The 22138-nt window shown below is 41.1% G+C and overlaps 1 protein-coding gene across 1 annotated transcript; it reads left to right on the top strand.

The window, feature by feature from the left end:
- The first annotated feature begins 21496 nt into the window (after nucleotides 1-21496).
- Nucleotides 21497-21903, top strand: LOC114820437 (glycine-rich protein 2-like). Its single transcript, XM_029091061.1, has 2 exons — nucleotides 21497-21565; nucleotides 21658-21903. The coding sequence occupies exons 1-2, from the start codon at nucleotides 21497-21499 to the stop codon at nucleotides 21901-21903; spliced, it is 315 nt and encodes a 104-aa protein (XP_028946894.1).
- Nucleotides 21904-22138: the final 235 nt, after the last annotated feature.

The following is a 22138-nucleotide window of genomic DNA, read 5'->3' as shown; positions in this document are numbered from 1 at the left end:
TATAATCTGAATTACCTCTCCAATCTGAATTGCAAGCGTTGGAAAACATGTTGCCCCTTGATTGGTTATGGCCTTGATATCCCCAAACATCTTCATTTGCAGAAAATTGAGGACTTTGATATCCTTGCCCATAGGGTACATCAAGTGTAGGGACACTAGGCATTGTGGTCCGTTCGGCATTATGAGTCAATTGAGCAGTGAGCTGTGCCAATTGAGCTTGAATGGTCGCAAGTGCCATGTCTTGCTCCATTTGTACCTAAAATCAAAGAAAGAAAAATAAATCAAATATCAAAAGTAAAATACACAAACACCAATATAAACATAAACAAAAACAAAAATAAAGGGATTAGCAAAGTTGCTAATCCCCGGCAACGGCGCCAAAATTTGATGCGTAAAATAAGTTAACACACAAATTAACCCTCTTTTTGACAATTGTAGTATAGATGTAAGTAGGGTATCGTTCTAGGCCGGGGATTAGGAGGGATTGCTAATCTATTCTAAATTAATTTAAAAATATTAAACAAGACTCAAGGACACAAAACTAGGCTAAAAACTCTAATAACTCGAAACACACTTAGAATGACTCAAAATAATGAAAACAATCAAATTAGACACTAGGAACTGAAATGGACGGAAATTGAATTAAAAGACTAACAACAATGAAAACTAACTAAATAATATAATTTAATAATGGGGGGGGGGTTTGGTTTTTACGAGAAGTAAATTAAACTTAAATAAATTACAGAATTGACAAAAGCATGAAATTAAGGTGAAAGGATAGGTGATGGACTAGCTAGAGGGTTCTTCTCCACACATGACACATATGCAACCTAAATTGATTTTCAGTTGTTCTTTCAATAAATTGTAAATCTCAACGCCCCAAATTAACCGTGAATTGCACTAATTAACCCTCAGTTTTTCCACAAGTTATTGGGTTGGATGATTGCATACGACAACCCAAAACATTCCCTACAAGTTCCCTACATGAATTGCATAATAGAGATACAAGCAAGAATCATTAAGTTCTATGAAAAACATAAGCATTGACGAGGCACTCGTTACTATGATTTGCATGAAACATATGCCAAGAATTTACTTAACGTGATTGTGACTAGCAACCTTCACTACTTGTGAATATAAGTTCATAACGATTAGGTGAAACTCCCTTATATTCTAGCGTCAAATTCATGCATGTAAATTAAGTATGCATTCTTAATCGACATACAAAAATAAGCTATCAATCAAGCAGTTAAGCAAATTAAATCACAACTCAGAAATCACAACTGAAGGTAATCAATTCATATTACAAATATATTCATGGCTTTGAATTAACCTCTAGCCAAAATAAATTTAGTTATACATTATTACAACAGAAATAAAATATAAGTTTGGAAAGATTTAACCGAGAGAGAAGGCCGCTTGCTGCTTCTGTCTGTCCGTGCCTTTTCTGATTAAAGCTGCCCAAGGCAGCTTTGCTGCTTTCTTCACTAGCGCCCTCCTGTATCTCCTCACGTCTCTTGTTCCGCCGACCTCTGACCTGCCCTCTGCTTCTGTTTTTATTCTTTCCGCGCGCTGCTTTCCGTTTCTCACGCTGCCTAAGGCAGCTTCCTGCTTCTCTCGCTGCAAAAACCCCCTCGTTTCTGCTGCCCCCCACTCCCTTATATTTCCTTTTTTATTCTTCTCTATTACTCCATGTCTCCCACTTCTTTATTTTCTTATTCTCTTTTCTCTGCTTGTGCTGTCCGTGTCTTTGAACCCCTGCGAGCTGCCTTTCTTTCTCTCCCTGCATCTACATCTTTATTTTCTACTTTTTCTCGTCCTCTGCCCGTGTGGACCGTGCTTCTCTCTCTTCACAACATGAATCATGATGATGTTTCAAACATCATCATGACTTATCATTATTATTATTATTTTTTAATTTAATTTAAAAGCTGATCTACACAGACAGTTTTGACGAATTTATTACATAAAATTTCACTTGTTCTATTTTTATTTTCTTTGCGTAACAAATCCTATAAACACAAAAATAACGTAAATAGCTCAAAAATATAAGGAACTAACTAAGAAAAGACGAGTGAATTCGAAGTAAAAATATATATAAATATGATCCGATCAAGGCACGACACACTCTTAGAGGATTGCGAACTGGCAAGAAAGTCATCCAGAAGGCATCCCGACACGTTATCTTTTAGGATAAACTATATCACCACTCTTATTCAAGACCACACCTACTTTATGTCACTTTAGAGTAAGGACTGAACATCCTGGTGGATATCCACTCTGGAGTTTGTGGCAATGATTCCGCCGGACAAAAACTAGAACAAAAAGCCCACTTACCTGGGTATTACTAGCCTTCGATGGTCAGGGACTCTAGGGGCTGCACCTTGAGATGTGGGAAGTGCCAAAGTCACTCCCATGACTCACCAACTAGCGAAAGAGATGAATCTGATGGCTAGCACATGGCATTTCGTGCAATGGGGACTCAATCTCATTGGACCTTTCAAACAAGCCAAAGGCGACAAAGAATATCTAGTGGTCGCAATGGATTACTTCACTAAGTGGATTGAGGTGGAGCCACTTTCCCTTATCACCAACGTGGCCATAAAAGCCTTCATATGGAAAAGCATCATTTGTATGTTTAGGGTCCCTTACACTATCATCTCTGACAATGGGCTCCAATTTACTAGCTCTGTCGTAACAGACATGTATAAGGAATTGGGCATCCGCCATCTCACCTTCATTCCTCGATATCCCTAAGGTAATGGGCAGGTTGAAGCCTCTAACAAGACCATTCTCAACTGCCTAAAGAAAATGCTTGAAGCAAATAATAGTGCATGGGCAGTGGAAATACCCGGAGTCCTCTGGGCTTACAGAATCACAGCTCAAAATGCCAACTGTGGAGCGAACTAAGTTGAAAAATGCGTATATCATTAAAAGGGAATTGGGTTTTATTGATGACGGAAGAGAAATGGCTCAGATCCGCCTATCAACATTAAGTACGATCATAATATAACAAGGGAGTCAAACCATGAAGGTTCCAAGTCAGAGACCTGGTCTTACAAGAAGTGTTTCAAAACACACAGATCCCAGGCGAAAGAAAGTTAGGTGCGAATTGGGAAGATCTTTACCACATTGTCGGAGTGAGAGGCAAACCAACCTATAACCTTGCTACTCTAGACGGATCACCCATACAGAAACTCTATAATATCTCCAACCTGAAATGCTATTACTAAGAAGATCCCCTTTTTTGTATGAACTCGCACAGCTACGGCGTGCATTCCAGACCAGTCTGTAATAATAGCGTGTACTCCCTGCCAGCCTTAGAGCTTGTGTAATTGCGACTTAGCTACGGCAGGTCACTAAGATGGTACATACGTGATCCTAAAAAACTTTGTCTAACATATATGTTAAGTTTTATTAAGAAAATGTGTTTTAACTCACATACTCCCCTAAGGAAAGCAGGTTGGATCCCTGCTAAGGTTCAAAATTTCCTAAGGCTGGTAATCACCAACGGGGATGACTCATTCACAACCTTGGTGAATGCACTCCTTATGGGGCATTTGGTGGACACATCTATATATAGAAGGAATTTCTCCTACATTAGGCGAATGTGGTTGGACCCAACCTAGTTGTGCATGTTGTTTGTACCATACTTGACCAACCCCGAAATTACTAAGCACTGGTCAACATTATACCACCAAGGACCCACAAGAGTCTCCCTCCAACCAGAAGGCCAATCACAACACGACAGATGTCAACATCAGAGGCCAATCATAACACGATACGTGTCGACATCAGAGGCCAATCACAGCACGACATGTGTCAATGTCAGAATGAAACTAGAAGCTCTCTTCTATAAATAGAGATCATTCTCTCACAATATTTCCTAATGTCATTTGTACTAAATCATACACTAGTACTCATTAAAGGAGAGCTTGAACCTATGTACTTGTGTAAACCCTTCACAATTAATGAGAACTCCTCTACTTCGTGGACGTAGCCAATCTGGGTGAACCACATACATCTTGTGTTTGCTTCCCTGTCTCTACCCATTTGCATACTTGTCCACACTAGGAACCAGAGCAATCCAGTGAAGGTCACAAACTTAACACTTTCTGTTGTACCAAAGTCCTTATTGATTTTGTGCATCAACATTTGGCGCCGTTTGTGGGAACGACACTTATTCCCACTCTCTTCAGCTTTGTTAAGCTGGTTTCCACCATTCGTGCACTCTCTTTTGACCAGGCAACCCTCTCTAACATGGGGAGCGAAGGAAGCCACATCACGCAAAATGACACCCATCTTGCATTTGGTGTGAGGCAACGAAAGAAGGAAGGAAAAATGGTTGCTCTTCAAGCTAAAGTCGATGAGCTAGAAGCTTAGAACAACAAGATAGCAATGAAGAATGAGGTCCTTCAGGAGCAGTACGAGAAGCTCTTTGAGACGTTCCACGAAACTAGGCGTACTCAAACACTCGAGCTCATTACCCCTGTGGACATCAACCATCATCTTGGTGCCCCCAACACAGAGGGTCACCTTCCTTCAACATGGGTATCCCTGATGAGGAGCGAGCTAATCATCAAAACATTGATCAACATGAGACTTCTCTCAACCCAGCTGCTTCGACCCGAAGTAAAAGAAGTGGAGGAAGACACCTCATTACAGAAGGAGTGGAAGGATCGAAAGTCGTCATTCATGACTGTCGAGATTTCCTAAAGCAACGTTGTGACAATCCCATCCATGTAAGCTCGAAGATCAATGACCCAAGGGTCTCTGAAAGACTCGGTCCCCTCCTATGTCCCAGGCCAGCTACCAATTTGGGGAAGGGGCAATAATTCCTAGAGAAACACGAAGGTATAGGGGACTCAGAGATGTTCTGACAGACATACCTTGGAAGTCAGTACGACGAGTCCAAGGAAAAATCAAATGCTCTTGATCAAAGCTTCATACTTCCAAGAGGAGATGGAGATTTATGAAAGAAAGCTCCAGTGGTACATGACTCCACTCAAGACCCTCTTGTCCTATAGCTTCTTAATGAAGTAAACAAGTTGAAGGCCAAATGATAGGCTGAAATACCTGATTGGAACCAACCTAGGCCTGGCGCTTTTATAAGGAGGATCCTCGACACCCTCTTCCAAGCAAAGACAAAGCAGAAGCTTGGCTTGCAACTCTATACTGGAAAAGAGGACCTGATTGAACACCTTAACCTTTTTTAGTCCACCATGGCATACCAGATGCACACCGACGAAAAGCAATGTCTTTTCTTTCCCTCTACCCTCTTTGGTGGAGCTCTAAACTGGTATTGCCGTCTTCCATTTGAAATGGTAGACTCATTTGAGGAATTGAGGAAACTGTTTGTTTCTCAACACATTTTCCAAACCGATCGTTTGCACTCTGCGGATGACTTGTACACTATTCGCCAGAAGCCAGACGAGTCATTACATATGTATGTTGGCCACTTCAGCCATAAGTATTCCCATTGTCCTGAGGCCGATGATAAGACTGCCCTCAAAGCCTTCACGGCAGGCCTACGTGACTGTTTCTTTAAGTACATGATCAATGCCAACACTTGGAAAACTTACTCTGAGGTGATGGCCCATGCTTATAACCATGCCTCTGTCGAGGCAAGGACATACCAAGGGAAACCCCCAACAGCCACCCCTTATCAGCAAGAAGGGAGTGGAAGCCAGATCCAACTAAATGAGAAAACCTCAACCTTCCAAACGGCAGCGGTGCCTCCCCCTGCCTTACTTAATACTTCGCTAAGTCAACGGACATATCAATCTCAGGGCAAAAGGAAAGAGTTCCATCCTCACCAGTCTCATTTTATTAAAAGGAGTAAGGGACACTATCACGATAACCAAGGGTATCGCCACGATAATGCCCGCCCCTAGGAAGTCAACACAGTAGGCCAAGCACGTGCCAGGACAAGCCCTACCCCGAGGTATGAGACATACACACCTTTGAACACTACATGTGTGGCCATTTACCCCAGCATAGCACACCTGATACCGAAGCCAATGCCTAGGCAGTTGGGTTACAAGCCCACGAAGAACACGGGCACTTTTTGTTGCTACCACGAGCATAACGGTCATGACGACGAGAAGTGTATCACCCTTCGTGATCATATTGAAGCTTTGGCACGTGAAGGAAAAATTGATCAATTCCTCCTTCACCCTCCAAGGGGTAACCGTAACAAACGCCAGGTGAATGTGATATATTCCATAAGTGGTGGCACACCTATATCTAAATCTTCCAACAGGGCCATGAAAAATAGTGAACGAGCTTTAAGGTCTAGCCACCAAATGTTTCACGTGGAAAACATCAGGGAAGGCAAGTATCAAAAACCTAACTGGGATCCAATATGTTTATACCCTGAGGAAGAAAGAGGTATCATCTACCCTCACAACGACCCACTGATCGTGGAAGCTCACATAGCCAACTTTGAAGTACGACGAATCCTGGTAGACACGGGGGCTTCGATCAATATCATGTTTGCTGAAGCTTTCAAGGCATTTAATGTAGCTGAACACTTGCTCGATCGCTTGATTTCTCCTCTGATAAGCTTCTCCGGTGATATTGTGCAACATTTGGGAAGCATACACTTACCTTACATCATTGGTACAGGCCCTTACACAGCTACCATTACCACTAACTTCCTGGTGGTTGATTGCCCAACGGCATACAATGTCTGAAGGAATATTTTGTGAAAACATGTTCATTTAAGCAACATCAATAAGCATCCAATTAACAATTAAAGGCGGAACCATGCTTGCATGCACTTAAAAACAAAACATTAACCATGAAATTCAAAGCCTAGTAGATTGGTGAACCATAACTCAACTCAAAACAAAGTGAGTTGAAATTGTACCTTTGTAGATTCCTCTTTGCATAAGCAAAGGCTAATCACCCAAAGAGAGGGCCTTCATTCCTTGCATCTTAAATCTATGGATTTGGATGGAAGAATAGGTTTCTCCAAGTTCCCAAAAATAGGGAACCTCTAAGTCTCTTCACCAAGGAGAGATTGGAGAAGATATGAGTGACCTTGGAGTAGTAGGATTGCTAGATGTACCCCCCAAGGTGGCCGGCCTCTTTAGAGAGAAATGGAGAGACATGTTCTCTCCAATTTTCCCCAAAACAAACCCTTAATGAATTTTGGCTATAAAGTCATATTTATACCTTTATTCATTTGAGTGGCAAACTTGTAAATAAGTCCAAGTTCACTACCCTAACCAATATGGCCGGCCATTAGGATATTTTGAACTAATTGGGCCTTTGTGAATCATTATTCATTAAGTTGTCATACAACTTATGTTAATGGGCTTGACGTTCGAAGCCCATTGGGCCTTAAGGTCCAAAACTATCCCGAGGTCTTTAACGAACTTATTCGTTTGATTAATTAACATATTAATTAATCCTTGCCATAAATAAATGATTAAACCATTTAATCATTCTTACTCATCTCCATTGTTTCTTCAATCTCCTCCTTACACGGTGTGCGATCCATTAGGTTCCTTTTAGCGAGGCAGTGGGCGATTAAAACCATTTTAAATCGACTGTGAATTGAAACTTACTTTCAATTCTCCCTTTAATGATTACACACGTTTAGGGCTTCCACAAACCATGAGTGACACCTTGCAGCATATCATGGTTACCCAAGCTAATCAGAAGAGGTAGAGAAAACCTATTCAGTTTGGGATTACAAATGCAATACGGTCTTTCTCTAATACAATACTCTTGACCACATTGTTTGGTTTGATAGTTTATTTATTCATGTCTACTATCCAATATGATTCGTGTGCTTATATGATTACCTTGAATGTGATTTAGAACGACTTTTCTAAATCTCATTCATACTCTGGCCAGAGATTCTAAATCATATCATAGAGTATTCTCCCTCAAACAGTTTGAAGGTTAGAGATCCCTTGTTGCGCATTCACTTGCCTCCATGGCTAAGTGGCTTAACCCCAACGATGCCATGGACACCCCGATGGGGTGACTTTGACATAATCAAAGATCAAGGACTTAACCACAAGACAACTGTGATGCCTCAGGTCAAAGGACTACTTTGCATTATCCCAACCATGAGTTCTCATGTGACATGAGTATGAGAACTCTTCGTTGATCGCGTTCAGTGAACTCATTCTCTACTGAGCACCTACGTACTTGTCTTGATGTCACACACACCAATGACTCGAGACTAGTCACTCTTCCTGAGAGAAGACATAGCACGTACCGATCTTGACGGACTGTCAATGCCCAATTGGCAATCCTATGATCAGGAACATTTAGGATGTGTCTACGAAAGAATGGTCTCATGAATCTAACTTCATTAGATTACATTCTCCCAATCACATATTCCTTGGACTTTATCGTTTAAGCATATAACATTTATATGAGACGGCTCAAACAATAATCTTTGCCCTTTATATTAAACTAGATTAGTTTAACATGTGAAATGTCCGTAAAGCATCATCACATGATTGGTTTTAGGGCACATTTCCAACAATGTCATCTTGGGATGCACAGGCATCAATGATCTCAAGGCCATGGTATCCACACATATGTTGTTGATGAAATTTCCAACCCCCTATGGCAATGGTTACATCAGAGGAGATCAACTTAGTGCACGATCATGTTACAATACTTCGATCACCCAAAGAAACCCTTTCTATACATGACCAAGTCATAAAGACCAGCCCAGACGAAGCCAACTTGGATCTTCACAGTGGCAACAATCAACCCGACGATCCTCGAGATGACTCTTTCACCCAGCAAGCACAACCCGCTGAAGAGTTGGAGAAGGTCTCTATCTCAAAAGATTATCCAGATCGCATGGTGAAGATTGACACCACCTTGTCACCACCTATTCGGTTGGCATTGATCTCTTTTTTGCAAGAAAACACTGAGGTCTTTGCCTTGTCATACGAGGACATGTCAGGCATCTCTTCCGATATCATCTGTCATCACTTAAGTATTGACCCCAAGACTAAGCAGTGAGACACAAGTGAAGATCTTATGACGCTGAACGGTACGAGGCAATGAAGGCAGAAGTTGAAAAACTCAAAGGCATAGGCTTCGTCCGCGAAGTCAATTATCCAACGAGGGTAGCAAATATTGTCCTTGTTAAGAAGAATCTAACCAAGGAAAGTCTCCTGCTCCAAAAGGTCTTGTGGAGAATGTATGTCGATTACACCGACTTAAACAAAGGATGCCCGAATGATAGCTTTCCTCTTCCTCTCATAGATAAACTTATAGACTCTACGGCAGGGTGTGAACTCCTCAGCTTCATGGATGCTTACTCAGGATACAACCAAATCTTCATGAACCCTTCAGACCAAGAACACACTTGCCTTCACTACTAACAGGGGACTATATTGTTATAAAGTCATGCCCTTCGGCCTAAAGAATGTAGGAGCAACTTATCAGAGATTGGTCAATTCAATGTTCGCCAAACAGATTAGGAAGAGCATGGAAGTTTACGCTGATGATATGCTAGTCAAGAGCAAACAAGCTGACCAACACATCACCAACCTATCTGAAACTTTCACCATTCTGAAGAGGTATCGAATGAGGTTGAACCCCAACAAATGTGCCTTTAGCGTAGGCTCTAGCAAATTCTTAGGCTTCATGATAAGCCAACGAGGCATTGAGGCTAATCCCGGTAACTTCAAAAGATATCTAGAGCCTTACTGGCAAGTTGGCAGCCTTAACTAGGTTCATCTTTAAAGCCACAGACAGATGTGCTCCTTTCTTCAAAGCACTTAAGGGAAGTAAGAAGTACATTACATGGACTGATGAATGTGTTGAGGCATTCAAGAACCTCAAAGACTACATGAGTACAGCCACTCTGCTCTCCAAACCTGAGGTTGGTGACACTCTCATTATCTATATGTCGGTATCAGCTTCAGCAGTAAGTTCCGTTCTCATTCGAAAGGATGGTAATGTCGAACGGCCTATCTACTACGCTAGCAAGGCCTTACAAGATGCGGAGACACGATACTCCAACATTAAGAAATTGGCTCTAGCATTGGTCATGTCTGCTCGAAAATTTCGCCCTTACTTCCAAGCACACTCCATCATCGTGCTTACCAATCATCATCTTCGACAGATACTCCAAAGTCCTGACACTTCCGGGTGAATGATCAAATGGGCAATAGCATTGGGTGAGTTTGACATCTCCTACCAACCAAAGCCAGCTGAGAAGGGCCAAGCAATGGTAGACTTCATCGCCGACTTCACATATTCTGTTGACATTGTTTCTACACCTAAAGAAGTGGTTTCATTACCCTCAGAAGCTCAGAAAATAGAACCAATAACCCCAGCATGGAGTCTATATATTGATGGCTCGTCCAACCAACAGGGTTGTGGAACAGGACTGGTCCTTACGACCCCTGACAAAGTGGCGATGAAGTATGCTCTTCGTTTCAAATTCAAAGCGTCGAACAATGAGGCCGAATATGAAGCCCTCCTAGCAGGCTTACGTTTGGCCAAACACCTTGGGGTTAAACGAATTGATATTTTCAGTGACTCCCAATTGGTGGTTAACCAGGTCACCAACAAGTTTGACGCTAAGGATAGCTCCATGGCAGCATATCTGGCACAAACACAATTATAGCTCAAGCATTTCCACTACCAGATTACCCAAATTCCTCGAGCTGCAAACAGTCATGCAGATGCTTTGGCTCACCTCGCCTCAATGGTGGAAGACAAGATTGGGAGAAAAATTCAGGTCGAATTGTTGGCAGCACCAAGCACCATGGCTACGGAAGTGTGCAACTTACAACAAGGGGATAGTTGGATTACCCCGATTTATAGATTCCTTGCTCATGGCACCTTTCCAAATGACAAAGTCCAAGCTAAGCAGATTCGATACAAGGCTACCCATTACTTGATCATTAATGACCAACTCTACAAGCGAGGTTTTAACCTACCATACCTAAGATTCCTTACGCCCGCAGAGGCGAAAACTGTTCTTCAGGAAATACATGAAGGAGTCTGCAGAGATCATGCTGGATCTCGATCCCTAGCACACAAAGCTTTTCGCCAAGGATATTACTGGCCAACACTCTACCAAGATGCCATTAGAATATCATGCTCATGTGATAAGTGTCAACGCTACGCAACTATTCCTCACTCCTCTCCCGAGCCGCTCACTCTTATGATCAGCCCTTGGCCCTTCACCCAATGAGGACTTGATTTGATCGGCCCAATGCCCACAGGGAAGGGCAAGGTTCACTATGCAATCATTGCAGCTGACTACTTCACAAAGTGGGCCGAAGTAGAACCCTTGGCAACCATTACTGAGGCAAAAATAAAAGACTTCGTATGGAAGAACATCCTTTGCAGATTCGGCATTCCCAATGCGATAGTCACTGACAATGGGCTACAGTTCGACAACAATAAGTTCAGGATGTTTTGCTCTAAGTTCAACATCAACTTATGTTTTGCCTCCCAAGCTCGTCCCCAGCTTATCCCCAATCTAATGGACAAGTTGAATCCATCAACAAAATAATCAAGCAAACTATGAAAACCAGCTTGGACAAGGCTAAAGGTTGTTGGCCAGAATTTGTACCCCAAGTTCTTTGGTCATACCGCACTTCGTATCGGACATCAACAGGAGAAACCCCATTCTCACTTGCCTTTGGTATAGAGGCAGTTGTCCTAGTTGAGCTTGAGCAAGCAACGTTCCGAGTTCAGAACTACGTGCAAAGCGAAAATGACAAACAACTTACCCTCAACTTAGATCTAGTCGAGGAACACAGAAACTAGGCTCACTTAAGGAATGTCGCCTACAAGCAGTGCATCTCCAACTACTATAATTCAAGGGTCAAACTTCGTTCTTTCAAAGTGGGGGACTGGGTATTGAAGAAAAGATTACTCTGCGACAGAGTCTCGAGTGAAGGAACACTTAGTCCAAACTGGGATGGACCGTTTGAAGTTGTTGGCATCAGTCGCCCTGGCTCCTGCAAGCTTAGAAGCTCCGATGGCAAGACCCTTGCCCATCTATGGAACGCTGATCACTTGAAGTACTATTACAAGTAAACTGACATTGTACAAGTGTTAAGCTTCAGTCGTTCGGCATCCTATATAATGAAGACTATTTGGCATGAATTCAATAAAGAGGTGATTTAGACAACTCGATCTTAATCCTCTTACATTCCTAGCTATGAAACACTCGGGTTCAAAGCTTCAACATGAATGCTTCCAACATGAAACAAAGTCTAAGTATATGTCAACAAGACTATACAAATAAACGAACAGCTTCATAGTATATTCATTCAATCATACATTCCAACACATTCATACATAAGCTAACTGTGCTTCGAAAGGGTTCAACATACTTTGTGTCATTCTACACTTGCTGCAATATGCCTCAACACCTTGCCCTTATTCTCACCAACCAGGTGATGAAATATGAAGAAGGAACTCATCTTTATGCCACCAACCAGGTGATGAAATGTACAACCCGTACTCTTCTTCATGCCACCAACCAGGTGATGAAATGTACAACCTGCACTCTAATATCATTTGGCAACTTGCCACTCATGCTACCAACCAGGTAAAGAAGGAACTCATCTTCATGCCACCAACCAGGTGATGAAATGTACAGCCCGTACTCTCATTTATGCCACCAACCAAGTGATGAAATGTACAACCTATACTCTAATATATCATTTAGCAATTTGCCATTCATGCCACCAACCAGGTGATGAAATGTACAACCCGTACTCTAATATCATTTGGCAACTTGCCACTCATACCACCAACCAGGTGATGAAATGTACAACCTATACTCTAATATCATTTGGCAACTTGCCATTCATGCCACCAACCAGGTGAAGAAGGAACTTATCCTCGTGCCCCCAACCAGGTGATGAAATGTGATGAAAGGTGATGAAGGAACTCACCTTCGTACCACCAACCAGGTGATGAAAGCAACTCACCATGCATTCCACCTACCAGAAGACGAGTGGTACAACTTGTACATGTGAACTCTTAGCATTCATAAATAATAAAAAACCCTTAAGCTTGACAACTCAACTAGGGGAGCACTTATGCCCAACAAGAGTTATAGTCACCAACAAAGTCTTATTGCAAGCCAACAACAACTTCAGTGCATGGCATACGCAGATCAAGCTATTCAACCCTCTTGCATCTGCTTCAGACATTTCTCTTCTATAACAATGCAAACACTACAATTCTCAAAAGCTTCACACACTCTTGATCAAGACAGTGTGAAGCAAAACCAATTTATGGTGCCAACAAGAGCTTCATCAATGGAGGGCAACCACAATTCTCAAAAGTTTCATACACTCTTGATCAAGGTAGTGTGAAGCAAAACCAATTTATGGTGCCAACAAGAGCTTCATCAATGGAGGGCAACCACAATTCTCAAAAGCTTCACACACTCTTGATCAAGACAGTGTGAAACAAAACCAATTTATGGTGCCAACAAAAGCTTCATCAATGAAGGGCAACTACAACTCGTAGAAAGCTTCACACACTCTTGATCAAGACTGTTCGAAGCAAATTCAATTTATATGGTTCATCCAAACCTTCGACTACTACAAGGTGTGGCTTGCATCACAATCTCTCCCACATTTTCAAATTTCTAATTTTCCCAACAAAAAAAAAAGGAAAGGAAATTGGGAAATTCAACAAAGCTTCATCAATGGAGGACAACTACAAATTCTCAAAAACACTATCTTGATCAAGATAGTGTGAAGCAAAATCAATTCATGGTACCCAACAAAGCTTCACCAACAAAAGCTTCATCAATGGAGGACAACTACAAATTCTCAAAAGCTTCACACTATCTTGTCTTCAACTCCAAAGCTTCACCTACAAAGCTTCAACTCCAAAGCTTCACCTACAAAAGCTTCAACATAAAAGCTTCACCCACAAAAGCTTCACCCACCACAAAAGCTTTAACCACAAAAGCTTCACCCACCACAAAAGCTTCACCCATAAAAGCTTCACCTACAAAAGAGCTTCACCTGCAAAAGCTTTACTCACCACAAAAGCTTCACTCACCACAAAAGCTTCACTCACAAAAGCTTCACCCATCACAAAAGCTTCACCCACAAAAGCTTCACCTACAAAAGCTTCACCCACAAAAGCTTCACCTACAAAAGCTTCACCCACCACAAAAGCTTCACCCACCACAAAAGCTTCAACCATAAAAGCTTCACCCACAAAAGCTCACCCACAAAAGCTCACCCACAAAAGCTTCACCTATAAAAGCTTCACCCACAAAAGCTTCACCCACAAAAGCTTCACCCACCACAAAAGCTTCACCCACAAAAGCTTCACCTACAAAGCTTCAACACAAGAGCTTCACCTACAAAAGTTTCACACACTCTTGATCAAGATAGTGTGAAGCAAAATCAATTCATGTTACCCAACAAAGCTTCAACCTCAGAGCTTCACCCACAAAGCTTCAACACCAAAGCTTCACTTACAAAGCTTAAAATATATATATATTCGAAAATTTGAAAATTTGAAAAAAAAAATCGAGAAAAAAAAAATTTGCCTAGGCCTCCTCTTCTTTGGGCTCAACAACTTTCATAACAAATATATATGAAGGAGGAGTTTTGGGCTACCACTTAGAAAGGAAATGCCTCATTTGTCAACTCCCTCGACCAAAGACTTGGGGGACTCCTACCATATGCTATTGCACCTTCATACTCAGAAGTCTCACGACCACTCGGTGACTTGAATTTTCCAAGTCTCCAACCGAGAAGTTTTCCTCACTCGGGAAATTAAGGGAGCACTACCTCAACATACATGCTTCACTCACAAAGCTTCAACAAAAGAAAAATTCAAAGAACTTAGTGAAGAAAGCTTTGGTGCATTTTAACACAATACGTTGAAATGAAGCAAAGCTTATTTATTGATATCTCCAATAAGTTACAAATATGTACATATACATGAATCAAAACAAACAAACAAGAGGGAGCCTTCACAAAGGTTGCTCAGGAGAAGTCTCAGCAGTCGGCAGAGCCCCAGAAAGAGTAGGCACCAGAGGGTGATCATTCGGAGCCTCAGTATTGGGCAAAACCCCAGAAGGAGGAGGCACCAAAGGTTGATCACTTGGAGCTTCATTACGCGGTACAGCCCTAGAAGACGAAGGCAATAAATGCCTGTGGAACAAACCCACAAACCTCTGATGATCAAGTAAAATCTGACCATCAGATTCCTGCAGCTGGTCAACCTTCCTCTTCGTGTTTGTAGCATAGTCATGTGTGAGCCTATGCAACTATTTATTCTCATGCTTGAGCCCTCTAATCTCCTGTTTAAGACTTATCACTTCAGCCGCCAATGATTCAACTTGGCGGGTTTGAGCAAATAGGCGTTGGGCCATATTAGACACAGAACCTGCACACTGAACACTGAGAGCCAGAGAATCCTTAATAGAAAACTCATCAGACCATTTGGAAAGTAGTATGTTATCTTTGGGAGTGACAAGGTTCCTGGCCACCACCGTAGCGGTCATATCATTCTTCATCACAGAGTCCCCAACGGTAAGAGGACTAGTAGATGATAAGAAGGATGGGCGCCATATGTTGTCTTGAGGAGACATAACTGCCTCTTCACCAAAGTTCAAGTCAAAATGACGGTCGGATGGGCCAGACATTTTCAGAAATGATGAAGGAGAAATGAGGTCCAATAAATCTTTGAATGTACTTCTTGCACACAATTGGTGCCCTTATAAAAGAAAGGGCAACAGGACCGTTAGTTCAAAAATCGAAGAGGCACCACTCTTCGGATTTCGAAGAGGCACCACTCTTCGGATTTCGAAGAGGCACCACTCTCCACACGCAACATCGGCTCCTCAGGTACCACATATAACTTTGCCAAAGATCCTTGACAAAGTTTAGACACATAAATTTTGAAGGTCCAGCTACCCTACTATTACACACAAGGGTAAAGGAACAGCACCACTGCTTGATAACTGGAAAGTCTCTATGTGTGTTAACCTCCGTGCTCCGTGGCAAGGCAGATTGGAAAAAATGTCCAACCTTTACTCACATTTGAGAAAACACTCCTAACAAGATTGCTTGCTCAAAAATCGAAGAGGCACCGCTCTCCGAATCTCGAGAGCCAGACTCCCAACAGAATTACTTGCTCAAAAATCGAAGAGGCACCGTCCTCCGAATCTCGAGAGCCAGACTCCCAACAGGATTACTTTCTTAAAAATCGAAGAGGCACCGCTCTTCGAATCTCAAGAGCCAAACTCCCAACATGATAGCTTTCTCAAAAATCAAAGAGGCACCGTTCTTCGAATCTCGAGAGCCAGATCCCCGACAGGATTGCTTGTTCGAAAACCGAAGAGGTACCGCTCTTCGAACTTCAAGAGCCAGATTTCCTTGGATAAAGCTTGTCTGCAATCTTCACACGCAACATCAGCTTTCCAAATACCACAGACCACTTTTTCAAAGTGCCCTAACAAAGTTAAAACACGTGAAGCTTGCAGCTCCCACTACATTGCTACGACCAAGAAGGGTAAAGGAATAGCATTACTACTATATATGTTGACCTCTATCCTCCACAGACAGGCAGACCTGCAAAAATGCTCAACCATTCCTCATATCTGAGAAGGCACTCCCAATGAAGCCTCTCGAAATACTTAGCTTTCTTCCCCCCCAATAATACCTATGCAAACCAACCACACCAGAGCAAGAGTATCCCATATCATGCTTTTTCCCTGTCTTTTCCTTTGCCCTTGTTCTTACCTACAAGACAAGGAGAAAGAGAGCAATCAGTCAGCACTTGGAATCAAGCTTCCAGTTAGGAACTGACTGCCTGGAACCCCTTGCCTGATTACTTACCTGGCATTGCTCTCGAGTACTCATCTTCAACATCTTATGCTTCCAGAAAAGATACCACATCTGCCTGAGGAACAGATAGGGCAAGTGAGAAGGATACAAGGAAGCATGTGGAGACAAGCGCAACTGAACACGTGCCGATTCATCTATTACTTCGTCAACAGCAAACGTATCCCATATCATCAAGGTTGAACGCACTCTTGATTTGATGGACTTGCTTTGACCCTCAAATTCTTGAGTCGGCCTTATACTCTGGAAGAAACCAGAAAACCCTCCAGCCCAGTTCAAGAATAAGCTTGTGGAAAGTTACTTCTTCAAAAGCAAAATCCATTTGTTTCTCCTTATCCTTGTTGCTGTTTACGACACAAAGAGAGGGAGAACAATCAACCAGAAGCCGAAGTCGAACCTCCGATCCAGGTTGCTCGCTTGGAAGTTTGATTGCTTACCTTGTCTGTTACCTCCTTCGGCAAATCTCCTAGCTTGGCGACTTAGGGGACTCCTACTATAGGGTTTGTATCGTACTTGACCAAGCCCGAAACTACAAGTAAGCTTGAAGTGAAATTGATACATTACCTTGTGCATCTTCATCGGTTAAAGATACCACCCCTGGATGGAGGAAAAGTACTTCCAGAAAAGATACCACATCCACATATGAGACAGATAAGGCAAGTGAAAATGATACCACACTTCAGTACTTAAAAGTTTCGTGATTACTCAATGGCTTGGATCTTGCAAGTCCCCAACCGAGAAGCTTCCCTCACTCGGGAACTTAGGGGAGCACTATTTGTACCATACTTGACCAACCCCGAAACTACTAAGCACCAGTCAACATTATACCGCCAAGGACCCACAAGAGTCTCCCTCCAACCAGGAGGCCAATCACAACGCAACACATGTCAACATCAGAGGCCAATCATAACACGATACGTGTCGACATCAGAGGCCAATCACAGCACGGCACGTGTCAATGTCGGAATGAAACTAGAAACTCTCTTCTATAAATAGAGATCATTCTCTCACAATATTTCCTAATGTCATTTGTACTAAATCATACACTAGTACTCACTAAAGGAGAGCTTGAACCTATGTACTTGTGTAAACCCTTCACAATTAATGAGAACTCCTCTACTTCGTGGACATAGCCAATCTGGGTGAACCACGTACATCTTGTGTTTGCTTCCCTGTCACTACCCATTTGCATACTTATCCACACTAGTGACCGGAGCAATCTAGCGAAGGTCACAAACTTAACACTTTCTGTTGTACCAAAGTTCTCACTAATTTTGTGCATCAACACATGTAGAATTCTATCCCAAACCACCATGTGAAACTCTCAATGGCGATTTCCTTCTTGAGTGACAAGGTTCGAAGGGGGCGCAGGCAATGATGAATCCCCATAACCCTAAAAGTTAGAAAACTTTAGGGTGGACATACCTAACGACCTCACGGAAGTTTAGGTCCATTACGATATCGCTCGGAGTTCGACTAGTGACGGGGCCTCTCAAATTCGAAATCCACCTCAAAAACAAAATATCCACTCCCAGCCATTGTGCAAACAAAACGAATATTACAAAAGAGGGCAAAAAGTTGCAAGTCGAACCACTTAAGATTGAGAATCATTGTGCCACATATCGGGTGTAATTAAAACCACTCCCCTTGGTGAGCGAAAACACAATTCCAAATTATAGCGATCCAACCTATCTACTTAAAGTCAATGCATTCCGCATGAAACACGAGTTCGAATTATGGCAATCCGACCTCTCTATCCGGAGTCAACTAAAATTATTCACTCCAAATATATGGGGGCAAAGAGATATAATCGAAATTCTACAAGAAGAAAAACCCAAAATGGACAACACAAAGTAAAGCAAAGCTATATTACTTCAACAAAAAATCAAAATATTACTAAGAATCACGAGGAAACCGCATGCAAAAGCCGAGCCCTGACTTACAAAAAAAAAAGGATGTTTGTAGTTACTGAAAACAGAAAAGCGAACAAAAAGACAGAAATAATAAAGCAGCATAGATTCACAACATGATACTTCAACATTCACGACGGAGGAGCAGCAGAGCGAGCAGACACTATAGAATCATGAGAAGGAGATCCCTGGGGACTCGCGGAAGAGAAACCAGAAACTTCCTTTATTGGCTTAGTCTTTCCTTCAAGTCATGAATGACATCGTGAACCTCCTCCTCCTCCTCGCAGACTCTTCTGGTCTCCACCACCAGTTGTCTCAGAAACTTTTACACTCAGCTAAATTTGGTAGTCTTAACCATGAGTTCCTCCTCTAACTGCGCAATTCGGGCCACCATAAGTCTCATTTTGGCTTGCCAAAGCTGCTTTAGCTGAATCCAAGTTTGCCTGCACTTTGCTCGTGGCCGCCTCAACCTCCTTCCTCTGGAGTCGCAACTCGTACAAGGAACCTTCAAATGAAGACCTGACTTGCTAAACTTGAGCACACTTATTCTTAATGCATCGGTCTTTGCTACTCTGCTCGTGTGCTTCTCCTCAGGTGTTGGTAGCCATTAAAGTGCTTTTAGCATTGTTTGGTAGGATGATAAGAGCGCTCACTATGAGGGTGGCTTGCTCACCCCCTTTTTCTATTGATCCAAGTGTTTCATTGGTTTGTTCTCTTGGTGGTGATGGTGGCCTTGCGATGGAGGTGCATTTGGTGGCTGCTGGTTTCCATTCCAATCTTAGAGATTTTTTGTTGTTGTTGTTCAACTAAACACTTTTGGGGCTTTCTATTGTATTTTCTTGTTTGTTGTTGGGCTGTATTTTGGTTATGGGTTACCTTTTAGGCTATCTTTTCATTGTACTACTTTTTTTGTTTAATGAAAGTAATTTAGTTTGACAAAAAAAAATAAAATCCTTTTGTGAAAGATCAAACCTTTTATTGCATTTATATTCCTTTAGGAAAAAAAATAAAAGAAAATTGTAGCATTGATCCCTCAACTTGAACCCAATTGGAGCAATAGTCTCTCAACTAAAAATTCATGACTCATGATCCCTTAACTCCTCAAAAGGTGCAACTATGATCATTTTCGTCAACTCCTTCAGAACTTCCGTCAAAACAAATCGTGTTGGAAGAATCATTACTCCAATTGGTTTAAAGTTAAGAGACCATTACTCCAATTAAGTTAAAGTTAAGGGACCAGTTCTACAATTTTTTCATTTAGTTTCCAATATTTTCCCCTTGATTCTAACCACGTGACTTATTTTAACAGAAGTTTTAAAAGAGTTGATGAAAATGACCATAACTATACATTTTCATAAGTTAAGTGGTCAATGATCATAAATTTTTAGTTGAGGAAACATTACTCTAATTGAATTAAAGTTACAAGATTATTGTTATAATTTTTTTTTAAATAAAAAAGAATATATGTACGATGCAATTTTTGGCATTGTAGACATTTAATTAGTAAAAAGGTGGGGCATATTACTTTGTCCCGTCAAACAATCGTGAAGTAAAAGTGACATAAAATTTGTTTATTGAATAATTAATTTAAATTTATTGAGACGCAACAAGTAAGCATATGCATGGTTGCTCAAAAAGCCTGCATATATCTACAAAAAGACGAGCAGGGAAAAAGGGCGTGTTCCACTTTATCATATGCTTGTCCTTTACCTAAGACTACAATAGTAACATTCCATCTATATTATAAACTAACCAAATTTAATTAATATATTCACATATGTTGTACTAGTTTATACTAAAATAATTAATATTTTAAAGGATCTAAGAATAATTAAATATATTCACATGCTTGTCCAAAACAGAGCTCCTTATCTTTTTAATTCTCTTTTGTAGAATAATTAGGAGGACAAAAGAAAACACGAGATGTCAGCATCTTCTTTGTAAAGGTATGTGTGCGATCAGAAAGTTGATTCATTCAATATTTCTTCCAAGACAATCTTTTTCTTTTTAGGGGTTTAGGTAAACCAATACAAGTTGGACCTATATGCACTATATATATATATATATATATATATATATATATATTACACATTTGTTTTTCATTAAGTTTTGGAGAGGGCGACACATATAATGATAAGTAGAACAGAATATGAGGTTATATTTGTACGTTATATGATGTGTCAACAATAAAAAATAAACACGCTAATAAATATTTAACAAATTTAATCTACAAGTTTAGCTTTTGTATCTTACCCAGATACAAAATTCATGGGTAGAGCTTTTGTTGTAGTTTTTTATCTCCTACTTTCTCGTAGATGACAAAAGCAAAAGGATAACCAAAATAGGTTAAAAGCAAAGCTTAACTAACCCCATTTAAAGTACGCTCCATCCCTATATAGAAGACTAGGCCACGCTCTTTGTAGTACTTTTCCTTGATTAAATTACCAAATAGCATGCGTGTTTACATGCTTACCATGAACCGTGGCTTAAGAACAAAGGAACTTTGGGCCACTGGAATTGCTATGTTTTTAAAAAAAAAAAAATTAATTATGATGTACTTTAAGAATAATCAGTTGTAAAGTAAAGTAGAGGAGTACTTAGTTAACTGTATTTTAAAACTGTTGTGAGTATGAAAAGCAATGTAAAAGCATTTGGTAAATTTTAATGTAAACAGATATAATTATATACAATGTAATAATGCACATAGTAATAGGAGTGGTGGTGACGAGAGCAGTGGCAAGGACAATGGTGAATGGTGATGGTGGTGGTTGCGGTGGTGGTGATGGTGGCAGCAATGGTGGAGTTATAGTGGTGGTGCTAATAGAGGGATGTGGTGGTTGGGTGTAGAGGTAACAATGGTGGTAGGGCGATGGTTGCATTGGTGGTGGTGATGGATGTGGTTGCAGTGGTGGCAATTGCAGTTTGGTGGTGGTGGTGGTGACGGTGGCGGCAATGATGGTGGCAACAATGGTGGTAGTGGCGGTTATGGTTGTGGTGGTAGTGGTGGCGATTGCAGTTATGGTGGTGGTGATGACGGTGATGGTGGTGACAATAGTGGTAATGGCAGTTGTGGTTGTGATTGTGGTGACAGTGGTGAAAGTTGTGGTTATGGTGGTGATGGTGGTGGTGGCAACAATGATGGTGATAGGTGATAGCAGTCACTTTAATCTCTATGAGATAATGTGTGTGGAAGGATAAATAATGTCATTCAAAAAAAAATTAATGAAGGTATTATAACAATTGAAAATATTCACTAAAAGTTCAACTATTTTTTTTAACCTACACGTTGCTTTTAAAAATTATTGTATAATGACTATTGCTTTTAAAATATGCAGGATATTTTACTTTTATTAAATATTTTATATTACTTAAATTTAAAGTTAAGCA

This window comes from Malus domestica, chromosome 13 (assembly GCF_042453785.1).
Source record: "Malus domestica chromosome 13, GDT2T_hap1".
NCBI lineage: Eukaryota > Viridiplantae > Streptophyta > Magnoliopsida > Rosales > Rosaceae > Malus > Malus domestica.
The sequence above is the reverse complement of the archived record's forward strand: the minus strand, read 5'-3'. Positions and strand labels throughout refer to the sequence as shown.

Coding starts and splice junctions, on each gene's coding strand:
- LOC114820437 (XM_029091061.1), top strand. CDS start 21,497: ATGGTGAATGGTGATGGTGGTGGTTGCGGTGGTGGTGATGGTGGCAGC. Junction 21,566..21,657: donor ATGGTGGAGTTATAGTGGTG/GTGCTAATAGAG, acceptor ATGTGGTTGCAG/TGGTGGCAATTGCAGTTTGG.